Source organism: Syngnathoides biaculeatus, chromosome 10 (assembly GCF_019802595.1).
Source record: "Syngnathoides biaculeatus isolate LvHL_M chromosome 10, ASM1980259v1, whole genome shotgun sequence".
Taxonomy (NCBI): domain Eukaryota; kingdom Metazoa; phylum Chordata; class Actinopteri; order Syngnathiformes; family Syngnathidae; genus Syngnathoides; species Syngnathoides biaculeatus.
Window position 1 is genome coordinate 14,174,657 of NC_084649.1, and position 24,683 is coordinate 14,199,339.

Here is a 24,683-nt window from a genome sequence, read left to right on the forward strand (position 1 = left end):
TTATGCGGCACGCAAGACAACTGGATAGCAAAAGTACAAGCAAGACACCCATTGGCTGCAATACATGTCAATCGTTCTAATCGCAGTCAGGAAATCCCACCCGAAGAGTTTTCAATTCCTGTTGTGCAAGTGGAAACTACTAGAAACATAACGTGAGTTAAACGCTTGCCAAATAAGTGTGAGGGAACTATCATAAAGACAGTTTTTAATCATTCTATGGATATATTTGCGTGCTGGCTTCAACCACGAAGTCATTCAAGGTACTGCAAACGAGTTCTAACACTAGGGACGACTTACCTACACGTGAACGTCATGTTTAGAGGAAATTTAACTGTGTATTGTGTAATGGCAAGCGTGTATGTGAATTTTGGTTTTAATTACAGCGTCACGTCAAGTTGCCTAAATCCACGGTCCGAAGGACCAGAGCGTTTCACGTGACAGCTCTTCAACATGGCTGACAATCGGACTTCAACTTTGAATTTCAACATCGGGGTGCTCGGACATGTGGACAGCGGCAAGACGTCGCTGGCCCGGGCGTTGAGCAGCACCGCGTCCACGGCTGCCTTCGACAAGAACCCTCAGTCCCGCGAGAGAGGCATCACGCTGGACCTCGGCTTCTCCTCCTTCACCGTGGAGCTCCCGGATCAGCTGCGGGAGAGCGGGGACCACCGGCGGCGGTATGACAACCTGCAGTTCACCCTGGTGGACTGTCCGGGACATGCCTCTCTCATTCGGACCATCATTGGAGGTGAGATGCCAGTCTTGTACTTGTTGGTGTTTCAGAAAAGTTCCGGGAATAGTGGTCCCAAAACCACCTGTCGAACCCAAACTACGAGTTTTCCCCATTAATGTGTGCCAGCTCATCTCCAAGAGATAATTCGTTAAGTGTGCAAAAAAAGATGATGAGAGTTGCGGTCGTGATGACATAGCTGTGGGGATCCCAAAGGAGGAAAACCTGTGGTTTGTATCTAGATTTGTATAGATTTGAGGTAACTCTGTTGTGATACATGTCAGGACGTGCTCGACCTCTTCTCTCTTTCTGTTACAAGCACTTACCTATAATTTCAACATGAATTATTTTGTTTCTTTTTGTGTGTGTCCTTATTTCTTTGCATTTCCTTTGGCTGCATAGCACATACATGGGGACCTTTTCGATCTTTTTTTTCCCCTAGTTAGATTATTTCAGCCTCTCATAATGCCAGTTTTGTTTCAGAAGGAGAAATTACTGTATGCTGTATCATAGAAGTTAATTGAGTAAGACTTCAGTTTGAATTTATAATGAAAGGATACCCTGAATCCAATTGTCCTGGTCATGTTTCATAATTCCAGCAGGAGGCGCCATATCCGGGGAAGTGCCATGATTGATTATTTTTTGAGTCACTGATGATGTAGATGGTGATGATGATGGTACACACGCTTGAATTTGGTGCGCGCAGCACGGGATCGATTTCCCCTGGATGGATGGATCCCTTTGGTAGCACGGTGGCTCAGCTGGAAAGTGTTGGCCTCATAGTTGTGAGGTCCCGGGTTCAATCCCGGACTCGCTTGTGTGGGGTTTGCATGTTCTCCCTGTGCTTGCGTGGGTTTTCTCCAGGCACTCTGGTTTCCTCCCACATCCCCAAAACATGTAACATCATTTGGACACACTAAATTGCGCCTCAGTGTGATTGGGAGTGCGGCTGTTTGTCTCAATGTGACCTGCGATTGGATGCCAACCAGTTCAGGATGTACCCTGCCAGTTGACAGCTGGGATAGGCTCCAGCACTTCCGCGACCCTCATGAGAATAAGCGGCAAAGAAAAGGGATGGATTAATTATTTGGCGAGGAGCAGCACTGTAGCTAGTGGTTGACAGACCTGCTTCACAGTTATAAAGTTTGGGTTTTGAAAGTTGAATCTGGAGTTTTATTTTCAACCCCGGCCGGCTTGTGTAGGGTTTTTTTTTTTGTACTCCATTTTCCTTTGACATCGCCAAAAACGTATGTATTGGGTTAAAATGTTAGCTTGATTAGAAATACTAAATTAGCCATCCATTTTAATGTGAGTGCAAATTATTGTGTGTGTGTGTATGTAATACTGTATGGTAGATAGACAAACTGAAGAAAATAAGTATTTTAACACCCTGCTATATTGCGAGTTCTCACACTTAGAAATCATGGAGGGGTTTGAAATTTCCATCGTAGGTGCATGTCCACTGTGACAGAGATAATCTAAAAAGAAAAATCCAGAAATCACAATGTATGATTTTTTTTTTTTAACGATTTGTTTGTGTGATACAGCTAAAAATAAGTATTTGAACACCTGTCTAACAGCTACAATTCTGACCCTCCAAGACCTGTTAGTCCGCCTTTAAAAGTCCACTCCATGTATTATCCTGAATCTGATGCACCTGTGTGAGGTCGTTAGCTGCATAAAGACACCTGACCACCCCATACAATCACTAAGACTCAAACTTGTCACATGGCCAAGACCAAAGAGCTGTCCAAAGACACCACAGACAAAATTTTACAACTCCACATGGCTGGAAAGGGCGACGGAGAAATTGCCAAGCAGCTTGGTGAAAAAAGGTCCACTGTTGGAGCAATCATTAGAAAATGGAAGAAGCCAAACATGGAGCCCCATGCAAGATATCACCTCGTGGGGTCTCAATGATGCTTAGAAAGGTGAGGAATATAGCCCAGGACTAGACAACGGGACTTGGTCAATGACCTGAAAAGAGCTGGGACCACCGTTTCCAAGGTGACTGTTGGTAATACACTAAGACGTCATGGTTTGAAATCACGGATGGCACGGAAGGTTCCCCTGCTTAAATCAGCACATGTCAAGGCTCGTCTTAATTTTGCCAATGACACTTTGGATGATACAGAGGAGTCACGGGACAAAGGTTTGTGGTCAGATGAGACCAAATTGGAACTTTTTGGTCATAATTCCACTCACTGTGTTTGGAGGAAGACGAATGATGACTTCCATCCCAAGAACACCATCCCTACTGTGAAGCATGGGGGTGGTACTATCATGTCTTGGGGGTGTTTTTCTGCACATGGGACAGGACGGCTGTACAGTAATAAGGAGAGGATGACTGTTGGCATATATTATGAGATTTTGGGGAACAACCTCTTTTCCTCAGTCAGAGCATTGAAGATGGGTCGTGGCTGGGTCTTTCAACATGACAATGACTTGAAGCACACAGCCAGGAAAACCAAGGAGTGGTTCTGTAAGAAGCATATCAAGGTTCTGCCGTGGCTTAGCCAGTCTCCAGACCTAAACCCAATAAAAAAAAAAACAAAGAACACAGCCAGGAAAACCAAGGAGTAAGAAGCATATCAAGGTTCTGGGGTGGCCTAGCCAGTCTCCAGACCTAAACCCAATAGAAAATCTTTGGAGGAAGCTGAAACTCTGTGTTTCTCAGCGACAGCCCAGAAACCTGTCTGATCTAGAGAAGATCTGTGTGGAGGAGTGGGCCAAAATCCCTCCTGCAGTGTGTGCAAACCTTGTGAACAACTACAGGAAACGTTTGACCTCTGCAATTCCAAACAAAGGCTACTGTACCAATTATTAACATTGGTTTTCTCAGGAGTTCAAATACTTATTTGCAGCTGTATCACACAAATAAATCGTTAAAAAAATCATAAATTGTGATTTCTGGATTTTTCTTTTTAGATTAGCTCTCTCACAGTGGACATGCACCTACGATGAAAATTTGAGACCCCTCCATGATTTCTAAGTGGGAGAACTTGCAATATAGCAGGGTGTTCAAATATGTATTTTCTTCACTGTATAACTACAATACATTATTGTACATTATTATTGCTCAAAGTCATTTGGCATAGGTTTCAACCAGCTCACCCACAATGCTATTCTCGGACAAGAGTTAGCGAAAATGGATGAATTGTATTGACATTCATTTGTTCTTATTTGTTGTCTAAATTATAATTGTTTTGCGAATTTGCTGCCAGAAAAGAGAGCAGTCATCAACTGCACACTTCATACAATATAATTTCATCCCTGATGCACGTGTTAGAGATTAGGATTGGAAGGAGAAAGTTGAAGTCGTGGAATACATTTTAAGATCCCACCTCCCTTGTCCCACGTGGGGAACTCACAGGAAATACATGGAGCCAAGTAGAAGGAGAGAAAAAGAGTTGAGCACAGGAAAGCAAAATCAGTAAAGGAAAGACAAGCAAGTGTGCGGCAGCTCTAATTTCAACCCCCCAGCCCCCGACTCTCCTGTGCACCCATTTAATTGATGTTTGTCTCCTAGTCTTTTCCTGTTTATTTTGGTGTCGTCAACTTCATCCGTCACTGTCACACATTTCCATATCAACAAATAGTCAAATGGCAACACTCGCAGCTAATTTTCGGTCAACGTTACACAGCATTTGTATGTTTGCGCCTCTCACAGGGGCGCAAATCATTGATCTGATGATGCTGGTGGTGGACGTGGTGAAAGGGGTCCAGACTCAAACAGCTGAGTGTCTGCTTATCGGAGAGCTGACCTGTCCTCGCATGGTCGTCGTGCTGAACAAGACGGACCTTCTGCCAGCCAACAAGAGGCAGAGCGCCGTCGAGAAAATGACCAAGAGACTGCACAAAACGCTTGAGAACACCAGGTCTGTAGTACATTCGAGCTGAAGCATTCATTTTGAGCACAACTATAAAAAGAGACGACGGTCTGACATGAAATCACAACTAAATGGTTCTTTTTTTTAGGTCGATTAAGGTTACCATTTTTTTTCTACTTGCCAAATGTCTAAACTTAGACAAATATATTTATAAAAGACAATACAGTCAGTTTGTGGTGCCCATTTGCCACCTCGCCAATGGCTAATTGAAGCAGGGTGTACCGAAACCAACGTTGCCCACATTGGCCATGCTGGCGACTCGCCTGCTTCAAAGCCCTTCCTGATAAAAGTTAAGTTGAACGCTTTCATTCTGCTTTGTGTTAACAGTTTGACTGGTTTAGTCCCCCCGCCCCCTCGCTTTGCAAAATGCTTCAATTCGTCACCCAGTGCAGACCTGGGAGGGGCGCCGTTCAGACCCTGTTCACGTAGCAGATAGGCTCTCGGGCTTTCCCGGCTGCGGGGAGTGGTGCGTTGCGGAAGATAAGACCCGGGCTTGGTGCCTGATTGAAGCGTCTTATCCCAATGCACGTTTGAAATGTTGATTAATGTGCCTGCAATTCATTCGCATTATTTCTTACAGCTAGGCCTGAGCTGGAACTGCCTTGCTGCTAGGTAGTTGGCCTTCTTTATTAAAATATGAGCCCCTCTGCGCCCCATCAACATTAACTTTAGTTCAATGTTGACAAACAGTGGGGTATGTAATTTAGAGCAAGTAGTCCTGGTTTTGGAAAAAAAACTGTTCAAATTAGCCTCCTAATTTTTACTACTGAAAATTTAAAATATTCGTATCATCCACTAAATAGTTTGAGTTTGATAAGGTCCTGAAATTCTTTCTTCAGGTTATTTAAATCACAGCTAATCATCTCAACTCTTAGTGGAATTAAGAAGAACATGAATCAACATTTAATGTGGTTTACCATTTCAACCGCTTTTATAATCAAATCATGGTTTTAACTTTTTTTTTTTTTAAAGTAGTTTTAAGTTTGCAAGTTCTCCCCATGCTTGCGTGGGTTTTCTCCGGGTACTCCAGTTTCCCCCCCACAACCCAAAAACATGCAACATTAATTGGAGACTCTAAATTGACCCTAGGTATGATTGTGAGTGCGACTGTTGTTTCTCTCCATGTGCCCTCCGATGGGCTGGCAACCAGTTCAAGTTGTACCCCGCCTCCTGCCCATTGACAGCTGGGATAGGCTCCAGCACTCCCCAGCGACCCTTGTGAGGATAAGTGGCAAAGAAAATGGATAGATGGATGAATGGATAGCTCATTACACAACAGGCATGGAGTTAAATCAGTAAGTCAGTTTGATAGTTTTTTCTTTTTACTATTCAATACTAAAAAGATTTATTATTCATATCAATTCATAACATTTACAGCTGACCAACAGGAAACGGTTATTTGTTGTTTGTTATCCATCATGTTAAAGAATAATTCATTTCATGTGTTAAGAGAATCATGCTGAAGATAAACTTACTGCAAAAAAAATGAATGCGAAATCAAAATAGCAAAATTTGTTAAAAAAATAAAAAGTAAAAAATAAACCTCACAGTTAAGAGTATTTTATGAAATTGTTGCTCAAAAATATTAGCACCCCCAGCGCTACATCCTGTAGTACATTCCTTAACTGGCATTGTATGAGAGAAGACTAAGTGTCATCAGTCAATAAAACATTATGCAACGTTAACCCGTCTATTTTCAACCCTTCTAGATTTAAAGACTGTCCAGTGATTGCAGTGGCAGCTAAGCCGGGGGGCCCCGAGGCTGCCGACGTAGAGGAACCACAGGGGGTGTCCGAATTAATTGAGGTGAAAACCAGCACACTGATAGAGCGGACTCTTTTTCTTGTATTCAGTTTAAGGAAAATGACCCAACCTACATTTGAGGCTCAATTTGTAATGAGACTGTAAAGCGATATTACTAGAATGAATGTAATTTTCTCATTGTGGTTGTAGTTTGCCGTGGTGTCGAACGAACAACAAACAATGATGGTATTGTTGATTTCATTAATGGCATATGATCAACTGGTGACGAGTCCAGGGTGTACATCCCCTCTTGGCCAAAGTCAGCTGGGATAGGCCCCAGCTCACCCATGACCCGAAAGAAAAATAGTTCAATACAGTTTAACAATTTTTAATATACATTGAGCTTTTCTTAAAAAATGAATTCAAATTCAATATTTAACTGTACAATTGAATATGAGTCAAATATTATTGTTTAATTAAAATAAACATTACATATTACATATTTTACAGTTACATTTAATTATTTTTTTTCACGTCATCTATGAATGACCTGGGCCATCTCGCAGTTTAGAAATCAAATGTGGCCCATTGTGCACAAACGTTTTTCCAACCCTGTGATAGAGGTTTCATGTTTTCTCCTACATTGCTGTCCAAGTTAATATTTAAGTCTGAAATTTGACTGGGAGTATGAGGATGATCACATTTGTGTGTATGTATTTATTATCCTCTCTTGTTACAGCTATTAAAAAAGCAGACTTACCTCCCACGGAGAGACCCAGGAGGCGACCTGCTCATGGCTGTGGACCACTGCTTCTCTATCCGTGGCCAGGGAACAGTCATGACCGGTACCATCCTGCAGGGGTCACTGGCCATCAATGACACCGTAGAAATTCCAGCACTGAAGGTACATTCATTACACTTAGCTGAATAGTGAAATGGCCTCCAAAAGTAATGTTAAAGGGCCACTGTCATGAAAAGGATGATTTTTAGTATGCTATTAATGAAAAAAGGGCAGCCAATATGGGCCCATGCGTTTTTTGAACACAAAACATGATTTTGACATATACAGCTTTTTGTAACTCCCGCCATGAAAATCCTCTAGAGGGATTTGTTTTCTAGAAGAAGCAGGAAGTGACGTAAAGGACAGCGGCGCCCCCAAGTGGACTCGTTTGTTTCCATTAGTTTTACCTCCGGGAAGGTAGCTCGTTTTTCCTTCGTGTTAGCCAAAATGCTGGCTCGTTGCATTGCTAGACATTGCTTGAACACTCGGGAGAATGGATTTAGCCTTCATAAGTTTGCAGGAGACCCGTTTCATTGTGAAAAATGGATTGCACGGGTGCAGAGGACGAAAGCTTCGTGGGTTCCAAAAAACAGGTAGGTGTGTATACAGCTACTAAAAAAGTAATAGTTTGGGGCAGACCACGTAATAGGTCTCTCATAACGTAACAAAAGATCCGCGTACGAAATATGTCCATGTGCGTGTCGGACAGCGTCGGGCTGCTACGTCGCTTCGCCAACGAAGGCTGTGCTTCGGGCTTGCGGACAGCGGTGGCTCTGAAGAACCCAGCCGAGAATGCTTCACTCAGCCACGTGTGCGTAGTAAACCGCCCTGGCTTAACAGTGTTGTTCATCGCATACTGCGACGTCTATCAAATACCCCCTAAAGCACTACGGCTCCGCTCCATTATAAGCCATCACGGTGCCGAAAATGAGCCACACCGGCTGAGGGGCCGCGGCTTCGGCGAACGCTGCGCGTCGGGCTTGCGGACGGCGGCGGCTCTGAAGAACACAGCTGACAATGCTTCACTCAGCTGTGTGCGGAGACAATGTAGTAAAGCGCCCCGGCTCGACGGTGTTGTTCATCGTGTACTGCGCCGGCTATGAACAACCCCCTAAAGCAGCTCGGCTCCGTGATAAGCCACCTCGGTGCCGAAAATGAGCCACACCGGCCGGCTGCGATGAGCCGCGATGGCTCATCCGCTGCGGAAGTGGATCGGACAGGGAGGCGGTTTGGCTGTGATCGCATATCATCTGAATATGGCTCAAAAGAATAGTGTAATGCCCTGGTAACTTCACTCGGTTGTGTGGTGTTCTCCTTTTCGAAAAAAGCTTCCCTGTCAGAAGGGGCTTGTTCGTCTCCCATAGGGTGCACCGCATGTTTACATTGGCGAATGTCCGGGTGAGATCACGGACAGAGGATGCAGCCAATATGGCGACCACTGGGATGTCGTAGAATGACACTTTCTGCAACTTTGCGCATGGATGACGCGCTCTCCGCTCACATTTATTTTTTCGTATAGACATTGAAGTGAATAATAATATATGTATTTTTCATTACAGTATTTTAGAATGTTTATAGGGATGACACTTGAGCTTTAAATTGGCCAGGCATCAGGAGGAATGGTGGGCCGTGTGGGTCACTTGAAAGTGGGGAAAGATGAGGGGACTACTGGGGTTCATCATTTTATTGTGGTACCGCCATTTTCAACAGTGCCCATCGAACTAGTTGGTTGCTTGGCATAAGCAGACATCGTCATGGAGGTCAAGAAGGCACTGCCGTACTTACTGTTAGCAATAGTTATTTTTAAGCGCTTTTCATACAAGAGTTTGTGCATGTTCTGACTTGCATGCGAACTCATCAGTGGCATAGGGATGGAAGTGTGTCTGTGGCAAAGTAAACCGAGGAGTTTTGGATGCAATTCTCTTTTTTACCTCATAGTGGCGACAAATGATTTAAATTAAATCATTTGTAGGCAAGCCATTGTAGATTCATCTCCCCAGCTCCTGTTGCTACACATTTTGACCAAGAACCAGAGCAAAGTGTACTTCGTTGGTTGTGAGTCAAAAATCATTTCATCTGTGTTTTCTTGTTTGTTTTGATTAAAACAGGATACTTTTTTTTTATACCCAAATTACATCCAATGTAGTGTTTGTTGACATTTAAAATGGTAGACGTTTGAATTAAGTGATTACCAGGAATAATACACAGGTCTAGGTTGTATAAATTGTACAAAATAAAAAATTGATCTTTTCTGCATCATATTTGATCATGTTTTTTTTTATTCTAATGTAATTATTCCAATGTCTGAAATAAACATTGATTTAAATCAGCAGTCATCAAACAAGTATTGTATTTAATTTTTAAAATGTTTTTTTTGGGTGATACAAAAAAAATTAAAATTTGTGTAATGTGTATGTAAAATAGTGTACATTTTAATATTCCAATAATTCAATTTCTTTTTTTACACAAAAACATGGATGGTAGGTTAAATGAAGGCTTTAAATTACCCAAAAAGTTGTTAGTTTCTGTTTGCCTTGGGATTGGCTGGGAATCAGTTCAGGGTGTACCCCGCCTCTCGCCCAAAGATAGCAGGATAGGTTCCAGCAACCCTAGTGAGGATAAGCGGGATAAAAAATGGATTGGAATTTTAAAAGTTTGTGTAATTGTTTACCTCACAACTATTTTTTTTCTTTTTACAACAAAGCCATTAACCAACTGTTTCATGAAGGAAATTATTGCAAATTAAATTAAGAATGATAAATACTTTTTCATCAACCAATTTTTGGAGGAAAAAAAAACGGCTAAATTAATGCAACCAGTACCATAGGACACTTGATAATGTAAATGTTCGGTGGCCTGGAATACGGAATCGAGTGGACTATGCTTCACTCACTACTTTCATTTAAAGCATAGCATAGCATATTTTCATTAAAAAGAAATATCTATTTATTACTGTTAGTTCTACTATTTGTATTATTTTGCTTTATTTTCTTTAGGTTAGATTTTTAGTAATGTGCAGCACTTTGTTTCAGCTATGTGTTTTTTAAAGTACTCCAAAAATAAAGTTGAGTTGAGAATACAGGAAACTCTACTGAAATGTCCCTTCGTGAGAATTATTTAGATTGAATTAAATTGTGTTTAGACTTAAGATCTGTTATTCTCTCACATCTCTCCCTTCAGGTGACTAAGAAGGTAAAGTCGATACAGATGTTTCGGAAGCCAGTGTCGGGGGCCATGCAGGGGGACCGCGTGGGTGTGTGTGTGACACAGTTTGACCCAAAGTTGTTGGAGCGGGGGCTCGTGTGCACCCCGGGGTCCCTGCGCACCATCTTTGCTGCTGTCATCTCCACCAGGAAGATCGGCTACTTCAAGGGCTCCCTCGGCACACGGGCCAAGTTCCACATCACGGTGGGACACGAGACCGTCATGGCGAGGGTGACGTTTTTTGGCCTGCCGCCCGACACGCCGCATCCGCAGCCTCGCTCACTGGAAACGGCCTTCGCTTTCGACAGGGAGTACCTCTACCAGGAAAGCTACGTCACCGGCCAGGGAGAGTCCAGTTCAGGCCCCGACCCAGAGCAGTGGGCACTGTTGGAGTTTGAGCGCCCCGTCACGTGCCCCTTGCTCTGCCTGGTGATTGGCTCCAAGCTAGACACGGACATCCACGCGAATGCATGCCGCTTGGCCTTCCAAGGGCGTCTGCTGCACGGTTTTGAAGATAAAAACTATGTTGAGACGGGCCTCCCTCGCCTGCTCATCTACAAGACCAAACACAGGGAAGGACAAGTGGAGAGGGTGAGTGGTCGTTAAAAATCTTTTTTAATTTGGCTTTAAAATTTTATTTATTGTTGGAAAAGGGGCGGCACGGTGGATCTGCTGGTGAAGCGTTTGCCTTACAGTTCTGGGGACCCGGGTTCGACCCCGGCCCCGCCTGTGTGGTGTTTGCATGTTCTCCCCGTGCCTGCGTGGGTTTTCTCCGGGCACTGCGGTTTCCTCCCACATCCCAAAAACATGCACCATTAACTGGACACTCTAAATTGCCACTGGGTGTAATTGTGAGTGTGGCTGTTTGTCTCTATGTGCCCTGCGATTGACTGACAACCAGTTCAGGGTGTAACCCACCACCTGCCCGTTGGCAGCTGGGATAGGCTCCCGCACTCCCTGCTACCCTCGTGAGGATAAGCGGCGAAGAAAATAGATGGATGGATGCTGGAAACGAACAAACCCTGCTACAAGCAGCAGAAAAACAAATATAGTTGATTTTCCCCGATTGTAATTGCTTAAAGGGTGAACCACTATTCCTCACTGGGGATGTGTTTAACACCCAACCGCAATAAGGGAAAATTTGTGTAATAATATAGTGAGACCAGATTTTTTTTTTCACCCCTCCAACACCCTTTAAACACTCTTTTTAAACACATTGTAAACATATTTGAATGAAAAAGGAGGAGGAGTAGTTTCTTTCGGCTTGTCCCTTATTTGTTTGGCACAATTTTTATGCCGGAGGCCCTTCCTGACGCAACCCTTCTCAGTGAGTGGAGGCCCCAGTGGGATACGAACCCACAACCCCTGTTTTACCAAACCAATGCTCTAACCACTGAGCTACGGGCCTCCATTTGAATAAAATAAAAAAAAAGGTATAAAAAATTGTACATATTCTAGTGTCGGTGTAAGATACATGCATGTACTTCTATGCAAGGCCTGGTTGGGTGGCGTGTGAGTGTCTGGTTGTGAGCCGTGAAAGACAGCAGCTTCTGGCTAAACTTACCTGCTCGATCACATAAAAAGCTTATCTCTCAATATGCCTCCTTGACACCAATCAATGTACTACTTTCCTAAGTGAATGAAAAACGTGATTGGTAAATTTTGTACTGATTTGCTGGGGATGGGGTTCACATTTATATCGTTACTTTGTAAATAGTGAATCGGGAATTTGCGGGGGGAAATGACTGCACTTTGCTTTTACCTCTGTGCCCTGTCGCTCACCCGGCAGTCCTCCTGCTGCACCCAGTGCTTTGAATGTTTCTCATTGCCGGTTGCACTGGAGCATGGTTCGCAGACAAAGCCCACATTGTGTATTCACAAACAGACACGTACACACAAACAAGCGTGCATCGGCAGTCCCGGTGAGCGGCATCTGAGGCATGTGGGTGCACATGCCTGTGACATGGAGGTGCGTGCGGGTGGCCGCCTGACGCCACTTGCGTCGTCTAGCTGACAGAGACTGGCGCTGTTTGGATACACCTGAGCGGCACAGAAATACCCACACCACTCACTGTTCACATGAGTCATACCCCACAATCTCTTGGGGTCAGCAGTTCCCCCACTCACTTTCAAAGTACACACTTCTATGCAGAAGTCTTGCGTTTTAATGACATTTTCCACAGGATGGTTTGAACATTTTAAAACTATGATAGGAAGAAGAAACAATAACAAAACTTTGTTGAAGGGTGGTTCATGGGCAAGGAATTTATTTTCACAGTTTGAGTCACTGTGAGTCACAATCACACTTGAAGGAGATGGCCTACTGACTAACAAGTGGATGCAAAAACAAACGGAAAAATGACTTTTGACAATTTTGCTTTCACTTTTGTTGACGGTTCGGCCTTGGAAGAGGCATTCATGCTAAGGAGTGACATGCTTCTTTTGGATGGTTATTGTGACATTGCTAAATCAACAAATCTACCTACCTACCCAACCATTAATTATTGCCAAAGCTAACCCTAAATTAAGAAACTTGGTAATCATTTCTGTAATGTTAATCTAGCAGTAGTATGAATTAAAAAAAAAAAAACATTTTTTTTTTTTTAGCAGACTCAATTATTAGTAGGAAAAAAAAACAAATTCCGATTTTGAATTCCTCATTCCTGTTCAGACTGATTGGGCAATATGGAATGACAAATATTCTGTTAATAATTTTAAAATGGAAAAATGCACCGCGCTTTCTGAAGAAGATAGTCTACATTAAAGCACTTCATGATGCTGCAACTATTTTAGTTCCTCTACATGTAGTCATGCATATTGTTTTCATTGTAATATCTTAAAAGTGCTAATAATTTGTTTTCATAAATAAGGCCTTTTTGAATATTCCCCCCCCCAACACAAGTCACTTCACTACCTATATTTTTTTATGGAATTCTACCAAATGTTTGTGACAAATGGTGACATTGAATCATTTGTGAGATTCATCAACTTTCATCCATCCATTACTTGTCCTCATTGGGCTTGGGGATGTGGTCAAACCTATCCCAGACGAGGTGGGGTACACCCTGGACTGGTCGGCGGTCAATCACAAGGTCTAAATAGACAACTATTTGCAGTCATGTTCTCACCTTTGGACTGGACAAGAGTCATCAATAAACCTGGCAGATATGGTTTTGGATTATTGCCGTTCAGGTTAAGTCAGGCTGTTAAATTAAAATGAAGTATTTTATATTTATTATTTTTATATTTCTTTATTTATAATGGGTCTTTTCTTCTCCCATTGCAGTACCCTAAAATAAAATAAAATACTGAAATATTTATTGAAACTATTTCAACGATATTTTGTACATGGTGTGACCGCCATCTTCACACGACATGAGTTAAGACGCTGCACACGTATTTAGCTTCCATTTGCACGTCGGCCCTCATGACGGGGTGAAAGTCAGGTCGCGGGTCAAGTGTGCAAAGTAGTTTGCACCTAAAGGCGTTGACTGCTTCAGTCCTCAATTCTCAAGCGAAACGGAAACAATGCGTGCAGGAGGTCAGAGTCAGACAGGTCGTCATGTGGCAATCGCTGGTTATCGGCTAGCCAGTTATAGTTCATTTTTTTGTGCCGTACACTTTGCTATCATTGTTGAGCTATGACTATTTGTACGGTCTGACAGACGTCTATAGCCACTGTATGTTTGTTTTTATCAGCGCATCAGTCACGCTTGAGGGTCAAACGTTCAAGAGTGAATGAGGGCAAGGCAGAAGCGAGGACGAGCTAGTGGCGGTGCTGGAGGATGCTCAGAGACAGAGCGGTGCCCTCCCGTTATCAGATTAGTGATGGATGATAAGCAAGGAATACAAACAAACGGCATAAAATGTGAAGGAATGAGGAACCAGAGACAGCCAGGCGGCAAGACTAGAAGAATGTGCCAGTGGTGGGCTTGATGAGTGCACGTGACACTGTTGTCTTCACCCTGCCATCATGCCTGACATTTTCCCCTCTATAATAAGATTAGTTTGCGCGCCATTAATCAAGCACTTCGTGACGTCGCGCGCTGCGGTTCGGCTGTTCACGTTCTTCCTCTTTGTGTCACGGGCAGGTGACAGACGACTACACTGTGATTGGCCGCAACCTGTTCAAGAAGGAAACAAACCTGCAGATCTTTGTGGGGCTGAAGGTCACGCTTTCAACGGGCGAAACGGGCGTCATCGAGGGTGGGTTCGGACAGAGCGGGAAGTTCAAAATTCGAGTGCCAGGTAAGAACAAGACGTTTTCTGACGTTTCTGGCTAAGCTAGTTTAGTTGGACACAAGTTGTCTTGTCCTTCAGTACACGCCCCAAACGCTTTTTTTTTTCCCAGATTTTTGGGGCTGGGCAGATTGTTTTCAGGATGTGGTAAGAGTGGTAGGGCTGACATCTCCAGTCACATTCTCAGGATTCCTCTGAGGATTGCCTGTGTTCCGGGGGAAATCTGTTCTGTATTTATTTTACCTTCTGTTGCTCCAAACCCACTGCTCCACACCGGGAGGGGAGAGAAAACAAAAACATATCAAAAAGAGCGCCTCACCTACATCCTCTTTACTGACGTGTACACACACACACACACACACACACTCACAGCGTCTTGGGAAAGTGTAATGCTACTTACTGTGATTCAAGGAACAGTTGGAGTCATTTCTTGTAAAAGCATTACTATTGTACTCTGTATTTTGTTTCTAGGATATCGCTAATGGCAAAATGCATTACTGGTTGAGATAAGTGTTTAAGTAACGAAACACTGTATTGTTATTTGCTGTGAAGTAATAATGATAATCAAGATCAGAGAATGCAAATGTTCACCTGTGAGATGAGCGAGGGAACAGCTATGATCATGGATGATCATTCCTTCTGCATAGAGGTAAAGAAAAATGTAATGAGCTTTGTCAGCACAGCAAATTGCAAACCTGATCTGATCAGATTTGATGTACTAAATAGGATTTTCCCTGTTAAATTGTAGTGTATGGATAACAAATGCAAAATTTAGATCAGTTCCGGATGGAACCAGTTACATAACTTATGACAATGTGTTTGTGTGTGTGTGTCGGTGTGTGCGTGTGTGTAAATATATATTCATTCATTTTTCATTGACTATAATAACATTGTTATATAGGGGGTAGGGTTACCAGACAGGATCACCCCCTAAAAGCTGAAGGATTTCCACCGGTGTGTTAAAAGCAGATGCTAAGTGTAACCCCCCCCCCCTTCGATAGGAATAGGGAACGGTCGCTCGGAGAAGAGGTGTTTATTTTTTTAAGTGAATTACACACCAGCCAACTATTTGAAACTATTTAGAGACCCAAGAATGAATACTATAAGAAATAAGTAAAATTAAAATTGAAAAACATTTGTGAGTGAAATAAAAATCAAAGTGTAATGTTTTTAAAAAAAAAAAAATTAACTAAAACAAATGAATGCATAGACACAGAATGGATACAGAAGGCATTGCAGTTCACTTACTGTGTGTTGCCAAGAAGTGACGCCATCGGGTATCCCTTGCCAGACCAAGCTCAAGTTTTGCCGCAAAGCTAACTTTTATGTCCAAGCTGTTTTAATTGCTGCGTGTTGCTAACGGAAACTGCTAAGATGGCTACCGACTCGCTAGCCCCTGCCGCTGTTTCCCGCAACGAGAGGCAGATATGAAAGCCCACATTTTCATAGTACTACTTCACCAACAGCAGGAAAACTTTAAAAGCTTTGTCACAATAATAATGTATTAAAAAAAATAAAAGAAGACTGGATCCATTTAATCGGGAGGTAAGCAGGTTAAAAGCAATCTCAATTTATAACTGTCACAAATCTGAAAGTCCACTTGAGAAGTTAGCAATTTAGCAACAAGGAAAGGAAAACATGCAGATAAGAACTGGATTTTTTTTTATAAGTTAAACGTAAACATATTTTGGACACATATAAGCATGTCTCTCCTGAGTGGTTTTACTATATGTTGTGATTCATCTCATCTAACTTTAGCTGTGTTGTACACTGCACTTAATGCACTTCAAATTCTGTGGACTCTTACACAGTACAGTGGGGCAAAAAGTATTTAGTCAACCACTTATTGTGCAAGTTCTACCACTTAAAATGACGAGAAAGGCCTGCAATTTTCATCACGGGTATCCCTCTGAGTGACAAAATGAGAGGAAAAAAAATGCAGAATATCACAATCTGATGTTAAAGAATTTATTAGCAAATTATGGTGGAAAATCAGTCTTTGGTCATCTAAAAGCAAGCAAGATTTCAGGTTTTCAGAGACCTGCAACTTCTTTAAGAGGCTTCTCTTTTACCTGGATTAATGGCACCACTTTGAACTCGTCAGTATAAAAAATGCCTGTCCACAACCTCAGTCACACTCGAAATCCACTATGACCAGGACCAAAGAGCTGTCAAAGGACACCAGAAATAAAATTGTAGACCTTCATCAGGCTGGAAAGACTGAATCTGTAAGAGGTAAGCAGAAATTAACTGTTGGAGCAATTATTGGAAAATGGGTTAGGGTTAGACACATAAGAACACTGATGATCTACCTCGATCATCTCATGCCACAAGGTCAAAACCAAAATGATCACAAAAGTGTTTAGCAAAAATCCGAGAACCACAGGGGGTGGGGGGGGTGGGGGGACCAATAATGACCTGCAAAGAGCTGGGACCAAAGTAACAAAGACTACAATCACTATGCCGCCAGAGACTCAAATCCTGCTGGGCCACACGTGTCCAGTACATGTCCAGGCCCATCTGAAGTTTGCGACAGAGCATTTTTGATGATCCAGAAGAGAAGTGGCAGAATGATATATAAAATATAACATTTTGGTAAAAACTCAACATGTCGTGTTTGGAGGAGAAAGAATGCCGAGTTGGATTCAAAGAACACCGAACCTACTTTGAAACATTATGGTTTGGTGCTGTTTTTCTGCAAAGGGACCACGGTGATGGATCTGTGGAAAGCAAAAAATGAATATAGCGGTGTATCGTGAGTTTTTGAGTGAAAACCTCCTTCCAGAAGGAGAAGTCTGGGCGTCTCTGTGAAAGCTGCTGCCCCTGCGACCCAACCTTGGATAAGCAATAAAAAATGGAAGGATGGAGTTTTTTTCTTGACCAAATAATTATTTTCCACCATAATTTGCTTAGAAATTCTTTAAAAATTAGAGATTATGATTTTCTATAACTGATTTAGTGATGGCATCTTTCAAACAATGTTGTGTCGCAGGCTTATGTTGTGAACTATACAATGTATTTGTTCAACTCAGTCGTTTTTTTTGTATTTTTCTGTATTTTCACATTGTAGTACTATATTTATTTTGTTGCAAAGTGCTTTTTCATGGGACATTCTTTGTAATCTACTGGTATGTTTGGTTGATATAATCAAAGTAAAACAAAAACATAATGCCCTTGTAATAGACAACCAACATCGTCCTCAAAGTATTCCTCCCCCATCTGCAGTTGAGTAAATCAACTGCCCTGGCCACTATTTGTGGAAATGCGGTAAGATGTTCAGTGTGTGTGAGAATCTGTCACGGGCTTTTGCTAATAGTGCATCACTAATGAGGAAGCAATTTTTTCAGTGGAATGTTGCGGAGCAAAATTATCATTCTTTTGTCATAAGGGAGACATTTTTATTCCCTCTGTGTAAGGTAGAGGATGAACCTGTCTTGTCTGTACACCAGAAATACATTTTAGAAGGCTTTTATTTCTGGCAACATATTTTGGAAGAATTATTTTTAAAAAGCTCACTGGTATATTTCAATTTATGTCAAGTAAAATGGACTTTAAAAATGAAAACTTATGGCGAAACGCTGTGAATTGGCAAAGACGGTGGAGCGATCACATTGGTGTCTACTAGAGCACTCATGGTCACCATATAATATAATATCATTATTAGCAGTCACTCACATTTGAAAAATCTACGGGTGTGGTCAGTCATGCTCGCAGAAAAAGTTGGGGATGGAATCTCAAGACCTTAAAATAGCTTACTGGATTGATATAACTGTAAATTAAAAATAAAATTAAAAAAATACATAACTAAAATGGAAAACAAAAAATTCAAACTCAGAAATGATAATTTCCAATTTCAACTGATATTAGTAGAACATGATATAAAACAGTATTTAAAATTTTTCATCAATAAAAATTCTTGATCTGACAAACTTTATCTGAAGAAAAGTTAAATCCACTGGCCTGCCAAGGAATAAACACGAACGGGTCTATACTCGCAATGTTTTGAAAATGCTGGTTTAACAACCAAAGTTTGGTTTAACATAATCTGTGTTAGTGGCAACAAGCTAGCGATACATTGTAACAAACATTCCTGTCGGGATGTATTGTTGTTGGGAAGGGGGCACGCATCGCGGGACTGCCATAAATAGGAGGCCGACTTGCGAGAACGCGCCTTTATGAATTAAGCGACGAGGTGGATGATAGTCTAACGTCTTTTTTTGGGCACGCCGTCAGACTGCCACGCGATCGACGCATTGAGCACCCCTGATGTAACTGAATTTCCTTTGACATGGCTCATTATGTTGATGACTTTCGACGTAAATGCGCTCGCACTATGTGAAGCAGCTCGGAAAAAATGAGCTTTCGGCCTAACTTCTGTACATCCTCAGTACGGTTAACTTACATTTCCTGTTTCCGAGTGAATACTGATTGTTTAGGCGCAGGCTTGTTTTGTTAACGTTTATGAAATAAACACGTAAATTATTGTCAAGACTACACTAAATAAGCAACGTCTTTCAATATTTTTTTTTTCGACTCTTAACAAATTTTACGCGTGATTTTTTTTTTTTTTTTTTTTTTTTTTTTCATGCTCGACTCTGCAGATTTGCGAGCACGGAGGGCGAGTGTGCGTCATATATGAGTGACTGCCTGTGTTGTCTGTACACCAAAAATACATTTTAGGAGGGCTTTTATTTGCTCCAACATATTTTTGAAGAATTATTTTCAAAAAGGTCACTGGTATATTTCAATTTATGTCAAGTCAAATGGACTTTAAAAATGAAAAACTTACGGATAAATGCCACTAAATAACAAAGACAAGACGGTGGAGCGATCACATTGGTGGGTACTAGAACACTCATGGTCACCACATAATATAATTTGATTATTAGTGATGACTGAGGAAAAAAATACAGCAAACACTAAAATCCTGAAACTATTTTAGATTGATATTTTATTTATCTATCTACCTCACCTACGGACAACTTTAATAAAATGGCATGGCCCTCGAGCGCAAGAGTTTCCACCCCACGATACTTTTAATCTACAGAGAAGAGGAGTCTATGTGTTTGCATGTGAGCACGAGTTCATTCAAGTCCGTGCACGCTGGCGTAGCCACAACCAGCAGAGATATCTCACAGCCTCGGCTACAAGCATAACAACCCTTACATTGGCATAACGATAACAACAAAGAATGCTGGTGCCATTATGCACGAGGCCAGACAGACGGGGTTTCAAGCAATGAAACCAGAACATCGCTTACCTTCCGTGTCCAAAACCGCAGACAAAATTAGCAGCCGGTTTGATCAGCGGGCACAAATACAAACTCAGAGGGGCAAAAATGTGACTCGGCATGAGGAGCGTGACGCGCTCGCTCATATTTCTCAAGGAATTGAGGCCGAGGCGGACCGCAGTTGGGAGTGGATGTTAAGGGTCCTTCAGTCGTCTCCTTGACCAACAGAGAGAGACCTGTTTTGCTGAACATTTTCAGCTATTAAATTGAAAGAATGAGTGGCGCAGGTCACGTGGAGGAAAGCGCACGTGCTTCTCTGAATCTGCTGATAAACTTCACATGGACACACACTCGCCATCGCAGTGTGACACCCAAAAGTTCTGTCAAAAAGCCTTACATTTGTTTTTGCGGTTGAAGTATACATATATATATATATATATATATATATATAAAAAGGGGAGACTGTGACCAAAATGGTTGTATCTGCAATTCCGAAAAAGTTGGTTGCACCAGTGCTACCAGTACAAAAGTTACTTTTAGAGGCCAGCACAATGGTGGCACTTCAACACCACTGCAAACCACACTTGCGGTGTAATCACAGATGAGAATTATTGAGAATTTGATCCACACAGACACAAAATACAAAATGCTCCCGTGTTTATTCACATTTATTACTATCCACTCGCCTTTCACAATATGCGCCTTTGTGGTTACGTTGCACTGAGTAGTTCTTGATGTCCAACTGTCGTAAATAACACACTATGCCTGCTTGGTATTTTTTACTTGAAGTATGTCGGTGATGGAATTTTCTGCCTTGGCTGGAGCGTGTTCACCAACCTATTAAATGCTTCATTGTCCAGCTTTGTAAACAGCCGCAGGTCTTTGGCACCGAATTCTCTGATACGCCTTGAGATTAGTGGCGCGCTCGTGCTGTCATGAGGAAAACCTGCTTGAAATGCATCACAAATGGGTTCCTCGCTTGCTTCTTGGATTAACACTAAGAATCTTTTCCAAGCTATGCTTCATCAGGTGGCTGGTGATATTAACTCTACTCCCTGATGTTTTTTGTTGACAAAACGAGTCCACATTTCAGATTTTAGCTTTGCAAGGCGTTCCACAAATTAAGTTTGGTGCTCTGCTCAGCGCTCGGTCACCTTTCCTGCATTACGCATGCGCACTCCGCAGGGGATCATGGAAGATGTGGTTTGCTTATCAGATTGTCCTACTCAATACGAAAGGGTGGGGTGGGGGTGGGAACACTGTCTGATTCTCCCAAGATCCCTTCCAACGTCAGACAGACCAACTTAATAAAGTAATGCTTTAATCACACACCCATTTGTCGGCCCTGTTTAAATCCAACGTGTTGTTTCCTAGTATCGATATCATCGATTGTTTACATTGTAAACCGGTTTAAAATGGATTTATGTCATCTGAGAGGCCAACTTGCTGAGCCTGCATCGCTGCAGTTGGATCACGGGGATATAAATCGATACATCGATAAAGTGTATGAATAAGAAGTGAGAACCCTGAATCTGCCCGTGACGTAGCGCTTGCGATGTAACCTAAGCCATATTATCAATGGCCGCGTTAGTTTGACCAATCAGATTTCAAATTCGCCTCACAGGGACCACGGGTTGGTCCAAATAATGTTAGTACTTTTCCGCATTCTACCAACAAAACACGTCTCTCGCGATCGCCACACAATATATTTAATAATCAGTGTCTCTGGTGAGTTTGACATTTTTTTTTTGTTATCTTCTTCTTTTTCTTTCAGCTTGTCCCGTCGGGGGTGGCCACAGCGTGTCATCTTTTGCCATCTTAGCCTATCTCCTGCATCTTCCTCTCTAACCCCAACTGCCCTCATGTCTTCCCTCACCACATCCATAAACCTTCTCTTTGGTCTTCCTCTCGCTCTTTTGCCTGGCAGCTCCCTCCTCAGCACCCTCCTACCAACATACTCACTCTCTCTCCTCTGAACATGTCCAAACCACTGAAGTCTGCTCTCTCTAACCTTGTCTCCAAAACATCCAACTTTGGCTGTCCTCCTAATGAGCTCATTTTTAATCTTCTCCAAGCGAGAACCTCAACATCCTAATTTCTGCTACCTCAAGTTCTGCTTCCTGTTGTTTCTTCAGAGCCACCGTCTCTAATCCGTACATCATTTTGTTATATTGCTGGATATTAATTTGGAGCTGATCCAGGTGCGTGTGTATGTTGTTATAGTAGAGGTTGCTTAAGGAAGACCCAGGTACAAAATTCATGACCCGCAACTGGGTCTCTAACAAGGTGTCCAATGAGCATGGGTTATAGAATAGTATCTCCCCTTTAGACATCTTCATATGGTTTTTATTTAAAAAAAAAAAAAACAAACAAACAAAAAAAACAATAAATGTCTTCGGATCTTTCCTTCAGAGGGTCTTCTCGCAGAAACCAAACAGTTGCTGTCCTCGACCACTTCCAAGAAAAAGGGGAAGGGGGGCGGCAAAGATGGAGGCACTGCAAACGAAGACGAACCCAAGACGGACACTCGGCAAGTTAGCATTCACTTGGATTTCAAACGCTACGTCTTTGACCCCCACAAGAAGATGGTTCAGCTGTGACTCCCGACGGCCGTTGGCACACTCAATGAGACTTTTATTTTTGTCCTCGGAGCAGCGACGCAGAGTTTATATTATGGTGGTGGGAAATGCTCAAATTAAATGAGGTAAAATGATAGTCACTGCAACTCCTTGGGAAGAAAGTATAATCTTGACAAAGATGAACTCGATTCACTCTCTTGACAATAATCCATTAGTTTTTTTTTCGTTGTTTTTTTTAAGATCTTGAAATCTGATTTGCAAATATTTTTTTCTGTACACATCTGATAACAGATTTTTAAACCAGTTGAGTAGGAAAAAGATGGTGTTATAGAGCAATCATGTTTTTATCATCTGTCTCTTGCGGCGTCGCTGGGGTCAACCATTAATCACGCGGTGATTTTTCTTTTTAACATTTCTTGCAATGACAGCAATGGAATGGTTTTGACCTGCAATTACGTCAGATTAAATGGAAAAGTCACAAATAAAACAAACCCTGTCAGAAACTTCATTTGCCGTTCCATTTTCTTTTCTTTTTTTTTTTTCTTTTTTTTGCATCTTCACTTGTGATGTGATTTGTTAATCGTCGTCTATTACGAATGCAATCGCGCTGCTCCAAAATGAGGTGAATTAATTAGCAGTGGTAAAAAAAAAAAGAAGTCATTACAAAATGGCACATTAAAATCCGTAATAACCGAGATTGTTGTATACCCACGCTGACTCGTATTGAGTGTAGCGCTTAAGCCTCTGAATTTAAAAATACATGGCAACACTGAGTGAACAATAGCCTAACCTTTCTTACCTTAAACATCACGAATGTAGTAATAATTCATTGACAACTAATCGATTGTCAAATTGACAACTATTTTGATGATCAATTTGTTGTTAAAAGAGCTTGAATGAAATTTGTGCGTTTAAACCTTGCGAAAATAAACGTTTTGCTGTTTCTATGATCCTCCATGAAAGTAGACTGATCATATTTGTGTTGAATCAAAATAGGAAACTTGCAAACCGCTACTTTGGAAAACAATGTTCAACATGATGATTTGATCCCCCCCTCTACCCCCACCCCTGCCGTTGCTTGTGCTGTATCACATTTCATTGCAGGTGCCTGGTCTACTTTAATGAATACATACCGATGCTGTTTTACAAGAAATTGTTGCAAAATGTCTTCAGAAATGGAGCCATAAACCAGTCTGTGTGAAAACCCGAAAGATGATGATGTGTGTGATCTATGGGTGGTGTGCTTTCTGGGGGTGAGGGGGGGGGGCAGTGGATCCTTACTATGTAGCGGATGATGTCAGCAAACGACCGCTGCGAACGTTGCTTCTATCTTCGCAGGAATCTGAGGAAATTGGAGAGAGCGGGAGTAAGAGGGGACACTGGAAGGTTTGTTCCCCTGAGTGACAGTCCTTTTAGTCTTATCTCCTCGCGTTCCTCTTATAGAAAAGGAGAGGCAGAGAGGGTAAAAAAATATTCGTTTTACTCTTGTGTCTCTCCAGGTTCGCTTTCCAGCAGCAGCCATCCTTATTTTTACTTCTGTCCCTCATGTGTTCCACAATTAATCCCTCATTGCACACCCACCTTCGGTACAGCCAGGAATTTTATTCCATCTAACTACTTTTTTGACGTCAAACCACTCCAAGTAATTTATCCAACTGCAACTGCAATAATGAATTGTATTTTTGTTAAAGTCGTACCTCTCGAACGGGGGCTAGTCAGTGGAGTGATTATTATCTTTGGAAAGGCGGAATTTTTGTCTTGTGTCGATAGCATTGTGAAAAAGGGTGTTGTGACATTTTCATCCGTAGGTTTATTTTATGTCAATCATATAAACAATCGAAGCGCACCTACTAAAAACAAAAAGAACCAAAAGCTATTTAACACTGAGAACCGCCTAATTGAAATATAAAGATAACACTTAATATGCACCATTTGTCAGTATTTCTTAGGCCAGATGATTACGTGGCCTTCTTGCCTTGATAAAGAACATCCTCTTTTCTCATTAAAGCGAACATGGGAGGGGAGGAGGCTCGCTTCACACCCCCCACCAATCTTAACACGCATGCTAATCCTGTTGTGTTTGTATGTGAGCGAAGCCTTCTGAGCTTCGTGGAGGACGCTTTTGTAATCTGTTTTTAAAGACTGATGAAAGTTTGGCAGGGGGGGTTCTTGTGGGCCTCCTGCAGGGAAGCGTGTGCTCACCTGTACATTATAATCTCATATAAGCACAAGAGGCAGACCCCAGACCCTTGATGTCATGAATATTTTGCCTGGCCTCATGAGCAAT

The 24,683-nt window shown here is 42.1% G+C and overlaps 1 protein-coding gene across 2 annotated transcripts; it reads left to right on the forward strand.

Moving 5' to 3' along the window:
* Window positions 1–55: 55 nt before the first annotated feature.
* On the forward strand, window positions 56–22,904 carry eefsec (eukaryotic elongation factor, selenocysteine-tRNA-specific). 2 transcript variants are annotated; one of them, XM_061831967.1, is made up of 8 exons: window positions 56–152; window positions 384–748; window positions 4,401–4,608; window positions 6,330–6,426; window positions 7,103–7,267; window positions 10,325–10,939; window positions 14,440–14,596; window positions 22,230–22,904. In XM_061831967.1, exons 2-8 carry the CDS (start codon window positions 451–453, stop codon window positions 22,415–22,417), a joined length of 1,728 nt encoding a protein of 575 aa, XP_061687951.1. In that variant the 5' UTR covers window positions 56–152; window positions 384–450; the 3' UTR covers window positions 22,418–22,904. The 2 variants fall into 2 exon arrangements, with proteins under 2 accessions (XP_061687951.1, XP_061687950.1); XM_061831966.1 differs by having other exon boundaries at window positions 105–260.
* Window positions 22,905–24,683: the final 1,779 nt, after the last annotated feature.